The sequence below is a fragment of the Empidonax traillii genome, unplaced genomic scaffold (assembly GCF_003031625.1).
Source record: "Empidonax traillii isolate 1590-97213 ecotype Southwest subspecies unplaced genomic scaffold, ASM303162v1 scaffold138:size3245559, whole genome shotgun sequence".
Classification (NCBI taxonomy): domain Eukaryota; kingdom Metazoa; phylum Chordata; class Aves; order Passeriformes; family Tyrannidae; genus Empidonax; species Empidonax traillii.
Genome location: NW_020955331.1, coordinates 2454452 through 2474563, shown reverse-complemented (window position 1 = coordinate 2474563; position 20112 = coordinate 2454452). Strand labels below are relative to the sequence as shown.

General features: G+C 36.3%; 1 protein-coding gene across 4 annotated transcripts in view; it reads right to left on the bottom strand.

The window, feature by feature from the left end:
* Window positions 1-16327, bottom strand: part of OPA1 (OPA1, mitochondrial dynamin like GTPase) — a 50040-nt gene extending 33713 nt beyond the window's left edge. The window contains exons 1-8 of one of the 4 annotated variants that reach the window (XM_027883974.1): window positions 16236-16327; window positions 13109-13427; window positions 12684-12780; window positions 11327-11434; window positions 10619-10672; window positions 9721-9788; window positions 4678-4788; window positions 98-151 (exon numbers count right to left, since the gene is read on the bottom strand). In XM_027883974.1, coding sequence (XP_027739775.1) covers window positions 98-151; window positions 4678-4788; window positions 9721-9788; window positions 10619-10672; window positions 11327-11434; window positions 12684-12780; window positions 13109-13427; window positions 16236-16264 — 840 coding nt within the window. In that variant the 5' untranslated portion in view covers window positions 16265-16327. The remainder of the gene's footprint in view (window positions 1-97; window positions 152-4677; window positions 4789-9720; window positions 9789-10618; window positions 10673-11326; window positions 11435-12683; window positions 12781-13108; window positions 13428-16235) is intronic. The other 3 variants (XM_027883976.1, XM_027883975.1, XM_027883977.1) reach the window with 3 other exon arrangements.
* Between the last annotated feature and the right edge of the window lie 3785 nt (window positions 16328-20112).

Genomic DNA, 20112 nt, shown 5'->3' with positions numbered 1-20112 from the left:
TATATTTGGTATATTTTCATGGGGGCTTTTGTCTAATAAATCTGAGACTGCTGCACATAAATCACTACTTAAGACATCAGTAACTCAGAAAAATCACCTGAGTGCGTAAAAGTTCTTCTTGAAGTTGATCAATCTTCTCTTTGTCAGAAACCTACAAAGAAAAACAATTATGGCTACTATCACTTGTTTAGTTCAACCACTGCAAGTAACCAAATCACAGACTGAAAGCTTTGTTCCACATAAGAAAACTGACTTTACATGCATTTTAAAGCAAATAAAATTCTTCAATTAGCATTTGAGATTTAAGGCTGATGGAAAACTTCACCTGCTACAGGAAATCCATATCAAAGAATCATCTGAATTTCAGTACATGCAAATGCAAAAAATAACCCTTCAAGACTTTACACTAGGAAAGTGGGCTTAGGGAAAAGGAACTTTATACAGTGTTGAGAGAGTTTTCTGGCCAGTGAACTAAATGTAAGTTTTGTGGTCAAATCCTCAGGATCTCGTATGTTAATTCTCTGAATTAGCATGATCTTAATGGGATACAATCAGTAGACACCTGATTGCTATAGAAACTACTTTCAGGTGAGTATTCACTATTTCTGACTATTCCCGAGGATTTTTATTTCATACTTGTTTTTCAGAATTATAATTCTAAACATGCCTCACAACTTCATAGATGTTAGTTAGATAGACAGTCTTGAAGGGTTATTTCAGAATTACTTAAATTACAATAAAAACTGGAAAAATTAAGATATTATAGTACAAAATACTTTGAAATTCAAGGCATTAATGTAATAGGATCAGGCATTAAGAACCATTTTTAGACAAATATTTGTAAAATATGTTAATCAAGATGTAATAAACAGTTGTTTAAAACAATCCCCTTATGATAACACACAGACAATAGTATACATGGTGCAATGCAAACTGCTATGATGTAAATATTTACAAACAGCATAAAATCTAATGGCTGACTGATGAAATATTCAATTTAGAAAAAACTGTAATCTAAACAATTACTGGAAGGTTTAATATTTAAATAAACTTCATGTAATAAAGCTCATGTGACATTTACAACTCAAGTTACTTCAGAGTAGAAGAGCATACTATCTACTATGCAGTGGACAGCTGTCATTTAGACATAAATTAATTCTGTACTATAATTTCACAAGTTGTTACAGATTAAACAAGATAAAAATCCACAATTATTCATAGTGATCAATATTATTTGGCTATTAAGCCTGTAATGTACAGAATTGTGTCTGCACTTTAAAGAAAGAAATCCAAGCTGACCCTTCCATCTTTGCCCAATCTTGGTTCATAAACAGCAAAGAGGAAGTGCTGTCAGTTAGCTTCTCATTTCTGTTAATTAGTTCAGCTGTAGCAAAAGCACATCAGAAACAGGGTTAGTTTAACACAGAGGACTTGATGGTGCAGCCACAAGGTGGTATATGTAAACAAATATTTACATATGCACACACTTTCAACACCTCAGAGACATAAGAGGAAAATAAAAGTAGGAGGGCAAAGAGAATGGTGTGGAGAGTCAAAAGAAACAAGAAAATTAAGAAAGAAAAGGAAAACAAAGTGTTTCCATGTGCTACAGACTTTCAAAACAGTCAGTATTTTCCTGTCCTCTGCTTTTAAGCAAGCTGTTCTCAAAGGACTTGTGATGTACCTCTGAAATCCATCCCTACAGACATCTCTGACCACAGTCTAAGCAGTGTCTGTATGAGTCAAAATACTGCACACAGCTTACAAGCTGCAAGATAGGAAGCGAAGAATTATCTCACACTAGATAAATAAATTCTAACAAGGCCAATTAGGTAAGTTTTGTCAAAAATAACAAACAGCTCTAGAATGACATATTTGCCTCAGCATTTGGTGTAGGTGTTATTTCAGTGTTAGTTCAAACAGTGCATTGAACACGTACTCCATAACAGTGCGAAAAATGTTTATGTTGCCAAATATTGAAAAGCTAAAACTAACAATATGAAGTATCGATAGCCACACATGACTAATCTATGATTTCTACACACAAAAACAAGTAAAATAAAAAGTCAACTACTAAAATATGTCTATACAGGCACATCAGTTTTTGTTTAATCCAGCTCAGCATGGTTTGTACATCAAGATTCCTCCTTCTTTCCCCATTGCCATAAAGAGCTATGAGAAAAGAAAACTGGAGAGCCATTTTTAATCAAGGGTTCCTGCATACAGATGCAGATACTTGTTTACTAAGATTACCTAAAGCTCCTCAAACATTTTGCAGAGATGTCGCTTTCCAACAACTCTTGTCTCATATTGTACAAAATAACTACATGCCTCTGAAAATCCAGTACCTTTGAAATCAGTTACTGGTCTTGTATATTCTCTAACAATACTACAAATAATTTTAAATTGATCATCTACAAAACTACAATGATTTCCACATAAATGAAACTATCAAGGTTCAGACCAAATGCATTCAAGCAGCCATGCACAGTGCAGCTCTATAAACTCAAAAATTATACTGCTAAACATTTACTATAAGGTTAACAAAAAAACCTAACAGGGAAAAATCACCTTTTTGTTTTTAGTATCCTCTCTTGATTGTGAGATGGTTCTTACTATTATTCAATTTACAACTGTGATAGATTTAATATTGAGTAATTAAACTAAAATGGAAAAACGTGCAAGAAAATTGGGCAACAAAACTTCTCTAATAGAGAGGCAAGGAAGCCAACTCAGTTAAAAAATAAACATTATTTATTAGTTTTCAAAAGGACCTACAATGATTTATTTCCATGACAGGAACAACTTATTTCTCTAAAGGAGAATCTGGATCAATAAGTAGGATCTTTGAGTTCATTTTAAGATATTCAAGAAAATACAGTCTACCATATTTTTTAATTTGATGCAAGCAAAAAGATTAGTGTGACAAAAAAAAGACACATTCCTTGTCATAAGGTATGTATGCCAAATGGGACACCTGAATGCTGAATTAAAACTTGTTATATGCAAAGGTAGGTTGACCTTCAACACTCAGAAGACACAAAGTACCTTCCACAGAGGGCAGGATAATATTTCAAATGATAACCCTTGAAATCGCTTCACAGCTCGGGAATTGTGGAATTAGTTGCAACAAAGTAGTAACAAAGTAGAATTTCAATCAGAAACAAATGCAATATCAAGCTCATCTTCTTTCTTGATTGTGTTTATTAGCCTAATAAATTTTTATATATCAAATATTGTATTGCCTTTCCAGTAACTTTTACAATTCATACATTTTATTATAAACTTCAGGCTACTATTCCATACTCCAGCTCTCTCAGTAAACTGTATACAATCTGATAGAGGCTGAAGAAGTTACCTTTACTCAAAAAAAAGTAACTGAATAGAGAATATTTAGACCACTGAAGATATCTTTACTCTTACTAAAAAAATATCTGGAAGGGAATGAACACAAGAACAGCTGTAGGACACCTACTCAGATAAAGTCATCTCAAATAATTAAATCTACATTATATTTTATTGTATGATGCTTAGACTCAGTATAACTGAAGACATCAGTATTATTTTAAATCCAGACAGAATATTAGCTAAATAAATTTGAAAAATTAAATTACGAAAAAATAGAATATTAAATAGGAATTTTTTTTTTTAATTAAAGGAGCATTAAAAGTTTAGAATGGCCAGGGATTGTAACTCTAAAACATAAAAAATAATATGGCAAGAAAGTAAAACATTTGAGTATGAAATGCTGCTATACTTTCAGAGAAAAATTATTTTCCTCTGTTGACTAAAAAGCATGACAATTACATTAACTGCTCTACAATTATGCCTAAAAGTTCACATTTAGTGTATTCCTCTTTCTGTGGGATTTATCTTCAGATGTACAGAATATCAAGTTCTGTATTTAGTGCTCAATTCCAAAGCTGTTGAAAAGCCCAAATAAGCAGAAAGCTTTTGAGGGGGCACAGAAGCAGCCAACAAATCAATGCAGTTAAGAATTACACGTTGTAACAGATCAGACAATTAAACTATCCCAATTTATGAAGAATTTTTAATTAATATCAGACATATAATAATTAAATGACTTGATGGTAAATTGAGTCAGTAAAGTGAACTGCAGATGTTCACCAAACACAACATATCAGAATAAATTCCGTTTTAAGATGGAAAACAAAGGACTATCTTTGATTAATATACAGTAGATACTGTTATTAATAGCAGTATTTAATTGTCTGTGCAAAATTGCTTATAAGGAATTCCTCTCATTTACAGATTGGTAACAGTATAAAGCAGGGAAAAAAGTTTCCAGACATGTATTGCCTGAAAATAGCTACACTGTTACAAGATAAAGCTACCATAAGCAACCGTAAACAGACTTGACATTGATTCACATACTCCTTAAATGCCTTTTTAATGCATGAACATTAAATAACAGTTTTTATAGAGACAGAGAACATAAAAATTTCTATGTGACACAAATTACCTGTTCTGCTTTTAACATCACGCTTTAAATGCAGCTTGGTTAAACTGAAACAGTACTATACATACACACTACACTGTAGTGAAGTTGGCTGTAGTAATTTGGGCCCCTGATTTAATTAGTTAGATTTTTCTAGCTCAAATGCTGGAGTATTTGATTAGTGTGAATGCAGTACATATCATCCCTTAAGCCATCACCTTTCGCTTCTGCTGGGATGAGCCCATGTTATATTGGCCAGCGGCTCTGCGTGCTTCCTCTTCGTGCTGCTGGATTTGTTGTTGTAACAGAATGAGTTCCCCAAGCAGGCCCTGCCATGAGTTTATAATAAAAAGGAGAGGAAAATTTGGGGTGTAAGGAGAACAAAGTTAAACCAAAGGGTATAACAAAGACAGATGAAAACCAGGTATGAATGGGTCAGTTCAAACAAAAGTGAAATTTCATTAGCAAGATCTCTTGCTACCTGGAGTGGATAGAGCCAGCAAAACTATGCATTTTGCAAATCCAGGTAGAACAAAACAATCACCATTTAGCTACACTTTATATTTTAAAAATTCAACTATGCTGGCTTTAAGATATTCTCAAAACTTTCAGAATTTCATTTCAGTTATTCATACCAGAAGTTCTTAAGTATCAGCAATTTTCCAGAACCTAACTATCCATGTATCTACAGTGTTTTGGATGTTCTATACACAGCTGTGCACAACAGCTAACAGGCTCAGCTTTGTCATAAAAGTTCTCTTTTTTTGGTTTTATACCCAGCAAAACACAGTTTATAGAAAGATGATTTTTGCCTGCTACTTAATTTTCTCAAGCTAGCAGAAGAAGAATAGTTTCTAGAGTATTAAAAAAACCCAACCAACCAAACAAAAAAACCCACCTAAACAAAAAGCACCCCCTCTCTACTTCTGGAACACACTGCAACTTAATTTGATGCTGTAATAATCCTTCATGATCACTTCAAAAAATCCCTAAAACTTGATTCTTATTTCTTTACTCATTCAGCATTTCCACAAAGCTTAGTTTTTTCCTCTTCTCTCTCCACAGCAAATATTCCTGTAACGGCAAGCTGTCTTTCAAAATTACTTTAGAAACGTCATGTCAGTATCTACTGGAACTTTATGAACAATTTATTTCAGAGAATGCAGACAAAAGGATTAATGAACTATTTAAATAATGCTCTTTGAAAAATAATACATCATCTTCTAAGAAAACATGCAATGAAATAAAATGTTTCAAAAATGTACTTCAGGAATGAAAACAAACGCTGAAACAACTTTGGTGTAAGAATTCAAAACATCTATGATCAAGTTATACATTTGTTGCATGAAATACACACACAGGCATGTACACATAAGGATAAACAACACAGGAGAAAATGGAAAAAGGAGAGGGACAACCAAATGACCAAATATAAACATTTGTTAAATAGTGATTTGTATCATTTCAAACACAGAAAAATTTTCTCATTTGTATTTTATGGAACCATTTTAAGATTTAACAAATGTCTCTATTGCCAGCTTAGCAAAGGCAACAGAGCAGTGCCGGGAACCAGGTAAAAGATGCCATTTCTATACAGCAGCAAGGAGAGAGAGTCTCAGAGCTATACTTAATATCTGAGGAAGAACAATAATAATTTGCCATTTTGGCAGACAGGGAAACTCTCAATATGACCTGGTACATTCTGTTTAAACACTGTTATGGGTGAAAAAATGCAAGAAAAAAACACTGAACAAAATCTGCCATGAAGGTCTTTTAGCATTTGAACAAGAAATGTAACAAATGTTTGAAGTCACCAAATCTAATGATTTAATGAGCAATTACTTTCTAAGACATCTGGAACATGTGGCTCTCATTCCATAGTAAAGCATGAAAAGCCCTTTTCAACTACAGTTACCCCATTTAATAAAATATTCAAATAAAAAATAAAGTGATTTAAAAGGCTTCTCTGTAACATTCTTCTTTGTATATATCAATCAGTAATCTTATTAATATTATTTCCGTTATATTCTATTTCTTAATTATTTCCTTTGAATTAAAAAATAAAAATTATATATATAATATAAAAACATACAATAAATATAAAAATATTAAAACCCCAGAACTTTAAATAGCACAGAAACATACACACAACACCCACACTGCTAAGAATCAAGACACAAACAAAAATATTTACATCTCTCTTATTGGACACTGTGTGTCCCCTTCGCCAAAATCAATGATTCCAGTGTAAAACTAGGTTTATTTTAAAGAATTTTATCTAGAAAAATCAACACTTAATACATTAATGAGATTTCAAAAACCAAGTTCTTTACAATCATTATATTACTTCTTTTCCTTGTCAAAGACACAATGTAAAGGGGAATAACAGTAGTTGACAGATCCATTGGGATAAACCCTGAAGAGTCACAATGAGAATCTGGGTGCAAAATAAATAAAAAAAAAAAAAAAAAGGCAAAAGAAATGCTGACATTGCTCCTGCATATACTTTAAATTCCCCTCCACTATTTGACATTAAAAGTTAATGTGATGTACTTCAGCTGAGTATGACTCTAATTTAAAAGCAATGTAAAGGTATGAAAATGATAAGGAGGGTAAAGAGGTCAATTTTTAAAAATCTGAATAAACGTCACAATTTTATCCAGAGTACCTAAGATGGGAATATAATGACCCTACTAATAAAAGAGAGAAAATTAGGGAAACTTTATTGTGTAACTTGCAATAAGAACGAAACAAACAGAATGTTTTTTAAAAAAATAAAACAGATCCAAGTCAAGTGATATTTGTTACTCAAGTGTCTTTTTCCCCTGTCCAGCAGTAGCTGTAGTGAAGGGCTGGGGAATACCGTGCTGCCTCTTACACTGATGTAGGTGACCCCGTGAGGGCTGAGCGAGGCAACCACGCGCTGTCAGCTCCTCAAGAGTGCAGCAGGTTCTTTGAGGTATGAGATTTTACCAAAGTACCAAAGCAGAGAAAGGACTATCTAAGCCTCAAATCGATATCTGAGTCACATTTTTCACTCCAACTCTATCACAGCTATAACCCCTATACACTTTTTTTCATGTTGAAGGATAAGCTTTGGAATTTGTTTGCTTTAATAGGAAGCTATTTCTTTAGGAAAATTTTCTTGGAGACAAACAATAGTGCAAGATAACTCTCTAAGAAGGTAACAGATGTTTCAAGTACAAGTCCTCACCTACAACAGAGTAAGATATTTTTACTATACTACAGTTCTTATAACTGTCTTCTCTCTTCTTTCTGCCAGAACAAAATTTTTTCTTTAATCCAGGTAAAAAGAGATTTAAACTCCATTTATTTAAATTACCATCTGAACACTCCACACTTTTAATTTAATTCTCTTCTAAAAATATGGTATCTTTTGGATTAAGTGAGAGATTATGAGATAAACACATTAGCTGACAGGAAGCAGTACAGTCTGATTCGGTGTTCAGGGCACCTTTCAATTGCTCAGTTACTTTGCAAAGTAACTGGTTTCTCATTCATTCTACTCAAAGTTTTTGGAGACGCATCTGAGGATCATGCCCAATAACAATTCTTCAGAACATTTCTCCTAATGAGCAGTTCCTAGATTCCTTTATCACTTACTAATCTCATCACAACAAAACAAAAAAAATCAGCTCATCAGACACATTTAGTACCACACTACAGCATTTTATACATCTATACAATCACAAGTCTTAAACTAGTTTTGGTTGACAGTGGTAAGCATCGCTGTAAAAAGGCCATTTAATCTGTTGTCTTGAAAATAATAATTCTGCCCACCAAACTCAATGTTTTGTTAGGTATTTATATGTGCCTTGTTTGAAATATTCTGACCAAAACTGATCATATTAATTAGCAAACCAACAGTTTCTAAGCACAACATATTAGATTTGATTAGAATAACAAAAAAAAAAAAAAAAAAAAAAAAAAAAAAAAAAAAAAAAAAAAAAAAAAAAAAAAAGGAAAAAAAGAATAAAAAAAATTAATCAGTAGACCAAACTAAATTTTCTAAATCATACTGATTTCAAATGGGCAGGTATTTTCCATACCACAGCCAAAGTTTTGTTGGCAACATTAAAATGCAGATGACACTGCATCAAAAAAAAAAGCCAGGACAAAACAAGTTTTAATGGTATCACTGGTATTCAGTAAAAATTTCAGTTAATTTAGTTATTAAAGACAATAAACTCAGATGGCCATTTCTTCACAAATCAATAGTAAGTTACATTTTATGTTTTATACAGTGAAACCTGTGCTAAGCAATCACTCTAGGGAAAAACAAAACAATATAAATAGACAGTTTGCAGACAAATGGAAAACAAAAAGCTAAAGTTAATTCTCATGTAGAAATCCATCACTATTCTACAGGGGAAAAAATGGTAGTATGATGTGAGCTTTGTACAGATTTCACTATATACTGTCATGCAGTATTAATGTAGAATAAATGTATACATGCCTGCATATACAGAAAAATTTATGGAAAAGCCCCAGTTCAGAAACTTTTAGATGCAAAAATAACTATGTGATTTTTTACAAATTCCCTGATATATGTTGGTTTCCTTCCATTTTAAAAGAATTTTTAAAAATAACCAGGAAAAATGAAAAGCTTTTAAAGAATGAGGAACATGACAATTTAGGAATTTAACAGAAGCAAGACCTACTGTTCATGAAAACTAAAAAAAAAAAAAAAAAAATTAAATGCTAAAACTTTAAGTTACCGAAACAGAGTAACTTTTTTTTTCAAGAGAATAGTAACAAAAATGCCATGTATGCTTTATCTAGATAAAGAAAGTAAAAACCAGACTGCTTTAAGAAATGGAAATTCTTTATTAAGACAGGAATTATTAAGTACGAATCACAACTAAGAAAATGTCAATACAAATGAGGTTGCAAGTAGAAATGCTTAAAAATAACTACAAAAGCCTAAACCAACTTCAGTAATAAGCTGGAAACTCAAGTGCCACTGAGAACATGTCCTGAAAAATTACAAATGTACATAAAATACCTAAAATCACATTCTTATAAAAAACCCTGATTTTCTTAAAAGATTTTTATGACTGCCTCAAATTTCCTTACACCACAATATTTATTATCACTGCACTAATGCATACTCAAGTAATTTTCAAAGATAAACTCTTTCCAAGCATCTTCAAATAAAATCTGCAACTAGCTACTGATGCAGTTTCAAAAATAAATACCCGTTTATCAAGAAATGTTCAATTTTGCAAATAAGTAATTACCTTCTTGAACTGTTTGTCACTGTCATACCCCTGGTCAGTAGCCCTGAATGCTGTTTCTCCTGGAGCACCTAAAACATAATTACAGAAACTCATAAGATGCAAAAGGTACTTAAAAATTCTCAAAGTACACCTATCATAAAATTAATGCTTCAACCCCTATCAACGAGTAATTCAATAATCTTTGAAGTTCCTATAAAAAAAGATTAATCTTAAGAAACTGAGGAAGAAAATCAGTTTAAAACTAATCCGAAAATTTTTTATCTAGATTGTGACTCAGACTAGTTACATCACAATGCAGTAGGCAGCTTCAGTTAGACTATTAAAAGTTCTCAAAACATAATACAAATTCCACTGCTGTTATTGTAATGAGAAAAAAAAAAAAAAAAAAAAAGCAACTTTCCTATTGTAATGACGTATGTTTTCAAAAGAAGCTTCTGGAAAAAGCCTGAAATAAAAAGCATCTGCTAAGGACTGTGGCAGAGATATATAAATCATTCATCTGTTCATTGTCAGAGGGGAGGATCTAAATCAGAAAAAGATTTTTCACCTGGAGAGTGGTTGGGCACTGAACAGGCTCCCCAGGGGAGTGGTCAGAGCACCAAACCTGACAAGGTTCAAGAAGTGTTTGGACAATGCTTCATGCACATGGTGTGATTCTTGGGGTATTCTGTGCAGGGCCACAAGTTGGACTCAGTGATCCTGATGGGTCCCTTCCAACTCAGCATATTTTATAATTCTATGAAGTATTTTTGAACTAGCTGGAAAGTATTTGTAAATCAATATTAAATTGCTGTAAATAGTTGTGTCTATGTTGATAATCATTCCTCTTAGTAAGTAAAACTTTAAAAGTTTGCTTTAAAAAGGCAGGTTAAGGGCAGGAAAAAGGGCTTTTACACACCTAACAACAGAAGTAGATCAGAAGCTCCTATGACTTCACTAACCAAATTGTAACCTGTGAAAAATCAGCAGAAGAGGGGAAATAAAAATTATAAATACAAAACAAAATGCAAAATAAAGATGAGGGAGCTTTGTCTCATTTGGAGGATCACATAATCATAAATGGCCACTATGCCTGTGTGAGTAAGATAACAAATAATGGGTGACATCTCACAATACCAGTCAATAACAACACAACTATCATTAAGAATATCATTCAACCCAAAAAAAATACCTTCACTACAAATTTCTTATTTCACACGCTTGCAGAACTAAGAACCTTCATTCTTAATAATCCAAACCATTTCTCCTGTAACAGCTGTGATAATATTACTGTTCAGTGCCACGCTCAGTTCCACCAAGTTCTAGCTGGTCACATCCGGGTTTTCTGATTCACTGAAGGAATCAAGCTTTCAATTTGTTAGAGTTGTACAAGAATTCTAGTTTTTTATTCGATTTCACATTTTGGTTCTCTGTACTTGCTACTAGAATCCTTGCTTTTAAAAATACATTACACTTACCTGTGTCCATAACACTTTCAGATGAGATATTCAATGAAACCATACATTTTCAGAATCCTCTTTCTTTATTATCTAAGGACAAACGTGCACTCTCATCCTGAACAGGTTATGCTTTTAAAATTAAAATTAAGATGAAAAATTGTTCTCACCGGGAGATAGAAATCCTTTCAGTGAAGCGAAGCTCTCCCCAATCTTTTCAAAGTCAGGCAGAAGTTTGGCAAGGTCATCTGCATCAGGGAGGGCTTTGATAAATTTTTCTAGGAAAACAGTACAACAGCTAGTGAGTAGGGTATTTTTTTCCCACTTTTTTTCGTGAACAAAAATGGCTTAGGCTGTAAAACCTAGCAACTGTGGCAGAGCGTGGTGTTTTTCTTTTTTAAAAAAAGTACTAAGAAGTTTCTTTTCACATGCACCTCCCCCCTCTAGTGTTGGGAAAGATTATCAGATCAGAAAAACCAATTGCTTTTTTAGACTTTGAACTTCCTGATAAGTTAGTTGCCTCAGGTACTTTATAATTGCCTAAAAATTCTTGCTGCATTTCACCACATTTCACCCATTATTCTCGCACATACTTTGTAGAGGATCTTTTAAAATTACACAGAACTTTAACTATGCTCATGTCTGGAACATTTTAAGAAAAGTTTAGTTTTTAATCTCATAATAAGTCAATTTTGTAATCCTTTCAAAAAGTCGGAGTTATTAGCTTTAAAGTACCATAAAATCGTAGTATCCACTAGCAATAGGAACAAGAAAACACGTGTTTCAGTTATTCAATCTGCATTTATCTATGCAATGCTCATACATGGCATGGAATAAGATAATTCTTTAAGGTCCCTTTCCAACACAATGATTCTATACAGTAAAATCTTCATAAATAATTTTTTAAAAAAAGACCACCACCTTTCTACCCTGCATATATAAGAAGTCAGTGCTTGATTTTCAGACTTTTCTCTTTCATCTGAAAATACACAAAACCCTCAACTGTAACCTGAAGGTTCAGGAAAACAAGAGTCTATATTTTTCATTTTCTTTTCTTCTGTATCTTCAAGATAATTTTGTAGATAGGAAGGTTCACTATTCTGCCTTTTCAACTGGTCTTTTACTGACACATATTTTTTACTTATCTATTTAAATCTTCACTTGTGCCATTCATACAGAAAGAAAGAACTTCATGCGTAATACTACCAAAACCTGTCTAAGTCCCTTTGATCATGCTGCAAATCTTCTTTCAATAATGGGATTATATGGCCTTGTGAAAGGACCAAGAACATTCTCAAAAGAAAAGATGAATTATGGAAAATCCATGCTAAACAACACTTAATTTCTTCCTACAAACACACTCATACAAATGCCTTGGTGAGACATACATCAAAGTCTAAACATACAAGTTCGGTCAAATTACAGCTAAAAAGTTACTCTTGGAGTCTGCTGAGGACCTGTTATCTTATATTTAAGTTTTACATGTGCCAGTCTTTAGACAGAGTAACATCATTGCTTTTGTGATACCTAAGTCGATCAGTTCATCAAGCTCCCAAATGAAGTCAGGAACAATCCACTTATATTCATCGAGATCTGGCATCATGTCCTTCCACTGATCATATGTCTAACACAAAAAAGGAAAAAAATAATGGTAGAAATAGAAAAAGAAATGTATATAGAGAAGTTTATGTGTAATCCATTGAAAAGTTATGCCTAAATATAAAACATACTAACCCACCATCTTTAGATATGACTAATACTTCAAATACTTTAAATATTTTAAAATCTACAGTAGTTCTCCAAAACAATGTTTTCCATATTCACTCATCTTTACAGTCATTAGTAAACTAAACAATGACATTTTGTATTTCTGTGGCTATACCAAGAGCTACTGTTTTGAAGTATGTAATAAGAAAGAAAAAATGCATAAAATAGCTTCCAGAGATAAATACCTTCTTGGCTGTATAACCACCTCCCACAGCAGAGCCTAATATAAGATAGCGAACTTTGAGAAGCCTTGACGCCAGTCTAGCCAGCCAAAAGTTCCTGTGGAACTGGTATCCATATTTTACATTTAAAAGTTTTGTTTTGTGAAGGGGAAGACGGTTAAGAGAAGAGAACAGCTGAATGGATATCCTTAAAGGAGGTCTTTGAAACTTTGAACTTGGGTAGTAGGGATGATGTATACTGCGGGAAACAAGATGCAGGTTCTGAAGCAGCGATTTTCTCTTTATTCCACAGCTGCTATTTGCCAGACTCCGGCAGATGACACTAAAAGAAAGAAATAAAAGCTCCAAGTAACTGATTTCTTCAACACACCATTAACTCAAACGCCTCTTTAGAAGTGGTTCACATTACATTTTAGCTGGTTACAGTTAATCTCATTGTATCACTCTAAATGTACAGTCTCATTGGTATGTATTAGGAAAACAAAAAGCTGTAAACATCGTTAATGGGTATGGAATTTCTCGTGATTACAGAAACAAAACCTAAAAACCATTTATACAGTCTGCTACGAATTCAATTTAACTTCCACACTGGAATAAGGCAAGAAACATGTCTATGGTAAAACACAGTTTGGGTAAACAGGATTAAAGCCCACAGAAGATTTGTAACATACAAGAAAACAGTTTAGCCTATCTTATTCTCTAAAAGATCTTTTAAAGAACATTAAGTTCGTAGAGGGTTTTCAAACTTCAAAGAAACAATACAAAGAAAAAAATCCTTTGTAGAATATATTTGTCTTATTTTGGCAAAGTAGATTCTGCTTTGGGTTGAAAGCATGTACTCAATGACATTTTTCATTTCCTTTCACTCTAACACACACTGCAGTTCTGGGGTCACAGGACTACGGTTTTGTCTTGGATTGCGCATAGACAAGATTAGTTCTGGAGATGGCTGCACCATGTGTGTTGATGCCTTCATGAAGGAACTGAGATTTATGCAGAAGGGAAAATTTCAGTCTGAAAGATCTGATTGAAAACAGCTCAGCTATGAAATACACATTTTGAAACACAGGACCTGCATCAGTCCTGCCCTGCCAAAGTTAAACATTCAGCCTGGTGTAAAGCTCCTTGTGTACTTTCAGCTATACTATCTGCATACTTCAACATCTGGGGGTAGTTTGGTTAGTTCAGGGAAAAGACAACTGCTCTGGAAAAAACAATTTCTTCTGTAACATTTTTAGTCCCACCATCATATCAGAATGGTTAATATTAAATCATTTACTGGATGCAAAGTATGAGTGAAGTTACAGTCTTGAAATTAAAGCTTGTCCTCTGATGCTTTTTTCAGGGTTTCCAATATTATCCAGTGCATTTACTTACAAATGGGACAAATATAAAAGAGTGCTTTACACCACTGAAAAGGAAAACTATTCATCCTGCAATCCTGAAACATTTAAAATTAACAGATCTTAAACAGAGTAAGTGAATCACACAAAATGGCAAATATTACAAAACCTTCTAATAACATGTTCTATGCTGTACAGTTCTTAGCCTTCAGATTTTCAATATACTAGAGATGACATTTTCTATGACAGGCATGTTCTTAACGTCCAAAGAACTGTAAGGCTTTGTTATAAAAGCGCTTTGGACCCAGAAATTGAGCTTTCGGAAGACAGGCTAAAAATCAGAATTATATGAACTATGTTCCTCTCTCAAAAAAGACCAATTTTGCCAATGACCTATGTTTAGAAATTGCCTTTAATGTAATGGAAAGCTTAAAAAAAGAACTCCAAGGACTTCTCTGTAAGTCCTCAGTGCTAAGTCACTATGATTGTGAAGGGCACTCTCTTGCTGCTGCACCAAACTGTCTAGAAGGCTGTGCCTTGGCAAGAAGGAACTTAGTACCTAGAAAGAGGTTAATAAGGAGGAGCAGAACAATCTCTAAATCAGTAACAAAATTCTTTTCTTTGACATGGAATTACAAGAAGGTCAGAAATAAACTACAGATAGTGCCAATATAAAAGTGGCTACTACCAATCAAAAAAATGCCTCCACACTGGAAATGTTTCATTTCCCACTTTTGAAGACAGGTTTTTAAATCAGGGAGTACCAAGCAGTTAATGACTGAGCTGTTCTTTATTTTGTTTTGCAGTCATTACCACTACCCAGATATTTAATATTTTCAGCAGAGACCCATGGTAGCACATTCTGTGAAAGCTACTCCTCGTTACTTGTCTTCACCTGGTCTAAAGGCATTTTGTGTAATATTATGTTACTTTCTTCTCTGCGACCGTTCTTTCAGAACACACTGTTTGACAGCATTCAGTCTGTATGTTTAAACTGAAGGAAAAATTGAATTCCATTACATAGTCTTAAGGCAAGAACTCAATCAACAATTGCCTTTTGAGTGTTATGCATATTTCAAACCCAGTCTCCTTTAATTAATATGAAATCTTATGATTCATTTTAAAAACCTCCACTACTCTTTCATTATACCAAAATTCTACTTTCTTTCTTCTCTCCTCCCATTGCTAAAAACTCCCCATGAACACTAGCAAAGAGAACACCTTCAAATTTTCACTGAACAGTGCAGTTAGATTGAAAACAATGCTATAATACGCTATTAAATCAAGTACTTAAGGAGTTCCAATTTAATGCCTCTGGAAAGCTGTTTTTAACAACAACAAATATTAGCCTTCCAGACAGGTGTTTATTTTCCTACTGCTGCTCCCAGATGGGGGCTGGAACTGGATGTTTTCCAAGGTCCCCTTCCAACCCAACCCATTCTGTGATTCTATGAAACCTACCAAGGAAAATCGTGCTATTGCCGGCCATTGAGTTTCCCTGTTCCTGTCTGGAAAGGTGCAGGAGAATGGTGGAAAACAAGCGGGATGCAGGGACGGAAAAACGCTCGGACATAAGAGCGGCCCGAGCTCCCCAGGGCGAGAATGTGGGAGACACAGCTCCCTCCCACAGGCACCGTGTCCCGCAGGTGCTCGGAGAGCTGGAGGGTGGGGAATGCCCCGCCCGGGGTACCGGCCCCGGGGCACCCCCAGGCCCGCTCCGCGACCCCCGACCGCGAGGGCCAGGCCCCCGACAACCCGCCGCGCCCGCCCTGACCCGTCCCGCTTACCAAGCCGCCGCTGCCCGCGTCCGCCACATCCTGGGGGCCGGGAAGAGCCGGGAGCGGCCCGGGAGCCGCGGGAAAGCGGCCGGGATGAGGGCAAGGGCAGTGTGAGCCGCTTCCGGGCACCACCCGGCCCGCCCGGCTGGAAACAGCGCCTCTCCCCAAGGGTTCCGGGCGCAGCGATGGCCGGGGGGGGAGGGTTTTGAGAGAGCACCGCGAGGGCTGCGGGGCCGGGAGCGGAGAGAGGGGATGGATCCCTCAGAGCGGGGTCACGGATCCCTCAGAGCGGGGTCACGGATCCCTCACAGCGGGGTCACGGATCCCTCACAGCGGGGTCACGGATCCGACACTCCGGGATCACGGATCCAGCACACCGGGATCATGGATCCCCCCCTCCGCGTCTCTGTGCCCCTCACACCCCAGCGGTATCAGGGCTGCCCTCAGCATCTCGCCCCTGTGCCCTTGGCTGCCCAGGGCTCTCCCAGCACCCCCAGGGCCGCGGTGGGCCGGGGCTGGGGAGGGTGATGAGGAGAAGCCCAGCCCTAGGTGGAGGCATCTGGTGGTACTAGAGTCTTACACCCTGTTTAAATAAGAGTCTCATACGAGTCCCCAGTTGTTGCCCTTGGAGAGTGCTTGACATGGGCAGCATTGCTGCCTTGAAAGCTGGAAAACACAAGGTGCATCCCAGAGGGCCTCTGTTGGCTGTTGGGGTTTTTTTCCGGCGGGACTACACTGAAGTGGGAGGCAGAGGATGCACTGGGAGAGTTCATCAGATCTGTTCATCTGCCCTCACACAGGACAGCCTGTGGTTAGGTAATTTCCACACCTGTCCCTAAAGACCACAGGTGTTCGAGTGTTCGCCTGGCAGTGCCACTGTTGAAAGTATTCCCTCATGTTTCATCTGAATCTTTCCTGCAGCAAATTAACTCTATCAAAAGTGAACAGGGATATTTTCTCAGATTATGTGTTTGAAAACTGTTGCCATGAACCTTCTCAATCTCTTGTGGGGTTTTTTTGTTTGGTTTTGGTTTTGTTTTGTTCTGTTTTGGTTTTTTCCCCTCCTCTTTTCCTCTAAATAAAACAACCCTAAGTCGCTCTTCCATATTTTAGGACTCATTTGTCATTCTTCTCAGTGCTCTCCTGTGACCTGTCGCCAGTTGATTCACAGCTTTATTTCAGTAATGTGGCCAGAACTGTGTGTCATGTGCTGAGAAACCAAAACCGAGGTTTGGGGTGGTGTAGAGGTCAGGCTTCTGTTTATATTGTGGGATTTTCAAAAAGAAAAAAAAAAAAATTGCACAAGGATGACATACTACATATGTGTATTTTCAGGACTGAGAAAAGTTGTTGGGATGAGGTGAGGCACATGCTTTTGCATCTTGCTTCCCTACTTTTCAACTATTTATGTATTTATAAGTTTAAGAGACTATATTTGAAATCTTAACCTTTGCTTTTGTCTTTTGGCTTGACCAGTTTTATTTGTTATTTATGTCTGACTTTTTAAAGGCAAGTGTCAACTGAAAAATAAGAATGAATATACTCCATAGGACGTGTTACAAATAACTTTTTATGTATAAATAGAGAGTAATTCTCACTCTGAACAGTAGAGGGCGTCATACAACTAAATGTTCCAATTCAGGAGAATTGAATTCTTCAGAAGTCTTGTCTCTAGGAGATCGTGAACCTGCTTAGGGAAATGAGCAAATGTCACCATCTTCTTTGGATCTGGATTACCAGATTTTGATGAAATATTATGAGAGATTGTCAAACTGTGGAAAAGATTAAAGTTTTACACCTTTAATCTGTTTTTTCTTGGTTTTCAGTTGCAAAGATAAATACCCATATAAGGGTGTTCTGTAGGAGCACAGACTGTCAATTGGCGCTGGAATAAACCTTTAAATAGTGAAAAGATTGTATGAGTCTCGGTTCTTTGTTGGAGACCCTGGTTTGCTGGGATACTCTGCATGCAGCTCATCTCTCCAGTCTGTGACAGGGCAGCCAAGGACCTCTGCTGCACCTTGTTCTGCTACAGACACCAGAAAGAGCAAGGCTGCTGTTTGGGAAAGCAGCAAAAGCTGACCAGGCGGAAAAAGCATGTGTGACATTCCTATTTTCCATCCCTGGCACTCCCAAAATAATGAGTCATTTCCCAAAATCATCAGCCTGCCTTAGAAAAGGTACCTTTGCAGTCGTTTCCTGCCTATTATAGGTTCTAGAAAGCAATGCTCATTTTTCCTGTGTAATCAGGTTTATCAGAAATGGACTTTAATGCATTGGGGTTTTTTTAAGTTTTAATTGAAAATCACGACTCTCATGAACTATCTGAACTTCCCTTTGCTCACTCTCAGAAGAACAAACTGAAATGTTGAGAGGCTCAAATTGAGCCTCAGAGTTGCAATGGGAGTAAGGAGGAGGTACCACTGTAGCTGGGGTATGGAGAGCACCTTGTTCCCCCTTGATCTTATGCAATTAATCATCCTTAACACAGCTTAGGACAGATGTATCCTTTTCAGTCCAGCCTCTCCTCTGGGCTCCTTTTGGAAGTGTGGCAGGTGTCAAGGCCAGATGACTCCAATGCCACCTGCTCATCAGCAGTATTTTCAAACACATCTGTCCCTGTCCTGCACATCTGGTTTGCAGGTCTGTGCCTGTCTCACATTATTAGCAGTAAGCAACTTTTATTATATTAACTGACCTAACTTCCTTCATTTCTCCCATTTCAGTTTCTCTCAGCCTATCCACTGAAGGATAGGCAGTGGTTTTTCCTAGTGCTTGAGTTATCTGGGACTTGTACAAGTCCATGCCACATACCTAAGGAATAGGAGCTAACTCTTGATCTGTTTCAGTTTCCCGATAAATAATATTTTAGTTTTCTTAACATATTTGCTGGAAGAACAGGTTTTCCTTTCTTGACCTCGTTCCTAAAATATTTGTTGTGTAACTTCTTAAAAAGTAGCAAAGTACAAGGAAATAGTAGAGAAATGGGAATGAATCACAAGACTAATAAACAAATACAGCCCAATAGTGACCAAAAAAAAAAAAAAAAAAAAAAAAAAAAAAAAAAAAAGAAGTGGTGGTAAAACCCTCAGTGTTGTTTTCCTGCCAGCTTCCTTTTGGCTCTGATTTGAAGGTCAGAGACACCTATATCCAGCTCACTGACACCAGCAGGAAACTCCAGTTTCCCCCAAGAGTGAGCAAATAATCTCAGTGACGTCTCCCAAAGCTATATAATGAGGTCAAAAGGCATTACATGATGATATTCTTAATAATGAATAAACAATCTGGTTGCAGATCCTACATAGCTGGATCCTGACACAGAATCAGTGCATAAATCCACCTGCACAAACTGGGCCCTTGTTTACAATTCCAGAGCCTGGATTTTTTTCCCAGGGCATATGTGGGGATCACTGCTGGACACTTAGTTCAGACTGATTGTTAACAGTGTTAACAACAGCAATGCCTATTTGCTTTCTTTGGACACGCTCCTGGTCTCCAGTGATTCCATAATCTCTTGAATAAAAAATACTCCCCTCTTACCCTCCCCTAAAAGTTTCATGCCAACAGCACTTGCTTGCACCTATCAGAGTTAAATGACCCAGAGTCATATTGTGGCAAACACTTGTGAGATTGAACTTTTTCTATCTTGCAATGTTATAGAGTGAATTCTGCACATACTCTCAGAATTGCAAACCTCCAGCAACAGAATGGAGGGAGGAGGGATAAATGTTACCTGCTAACCCCAGAGAGGGAGGAGCTCCATACTTCAGACATCAGCAGAGTTATAAGGAAGTTGTGTACTCAAAGCACTTCTTCAATGTAGAATTTCAAGCACACTATGCTGAAGACCTGTCCTGAGGGTGCTCTAGAAAGTCTCCAGAGGGTC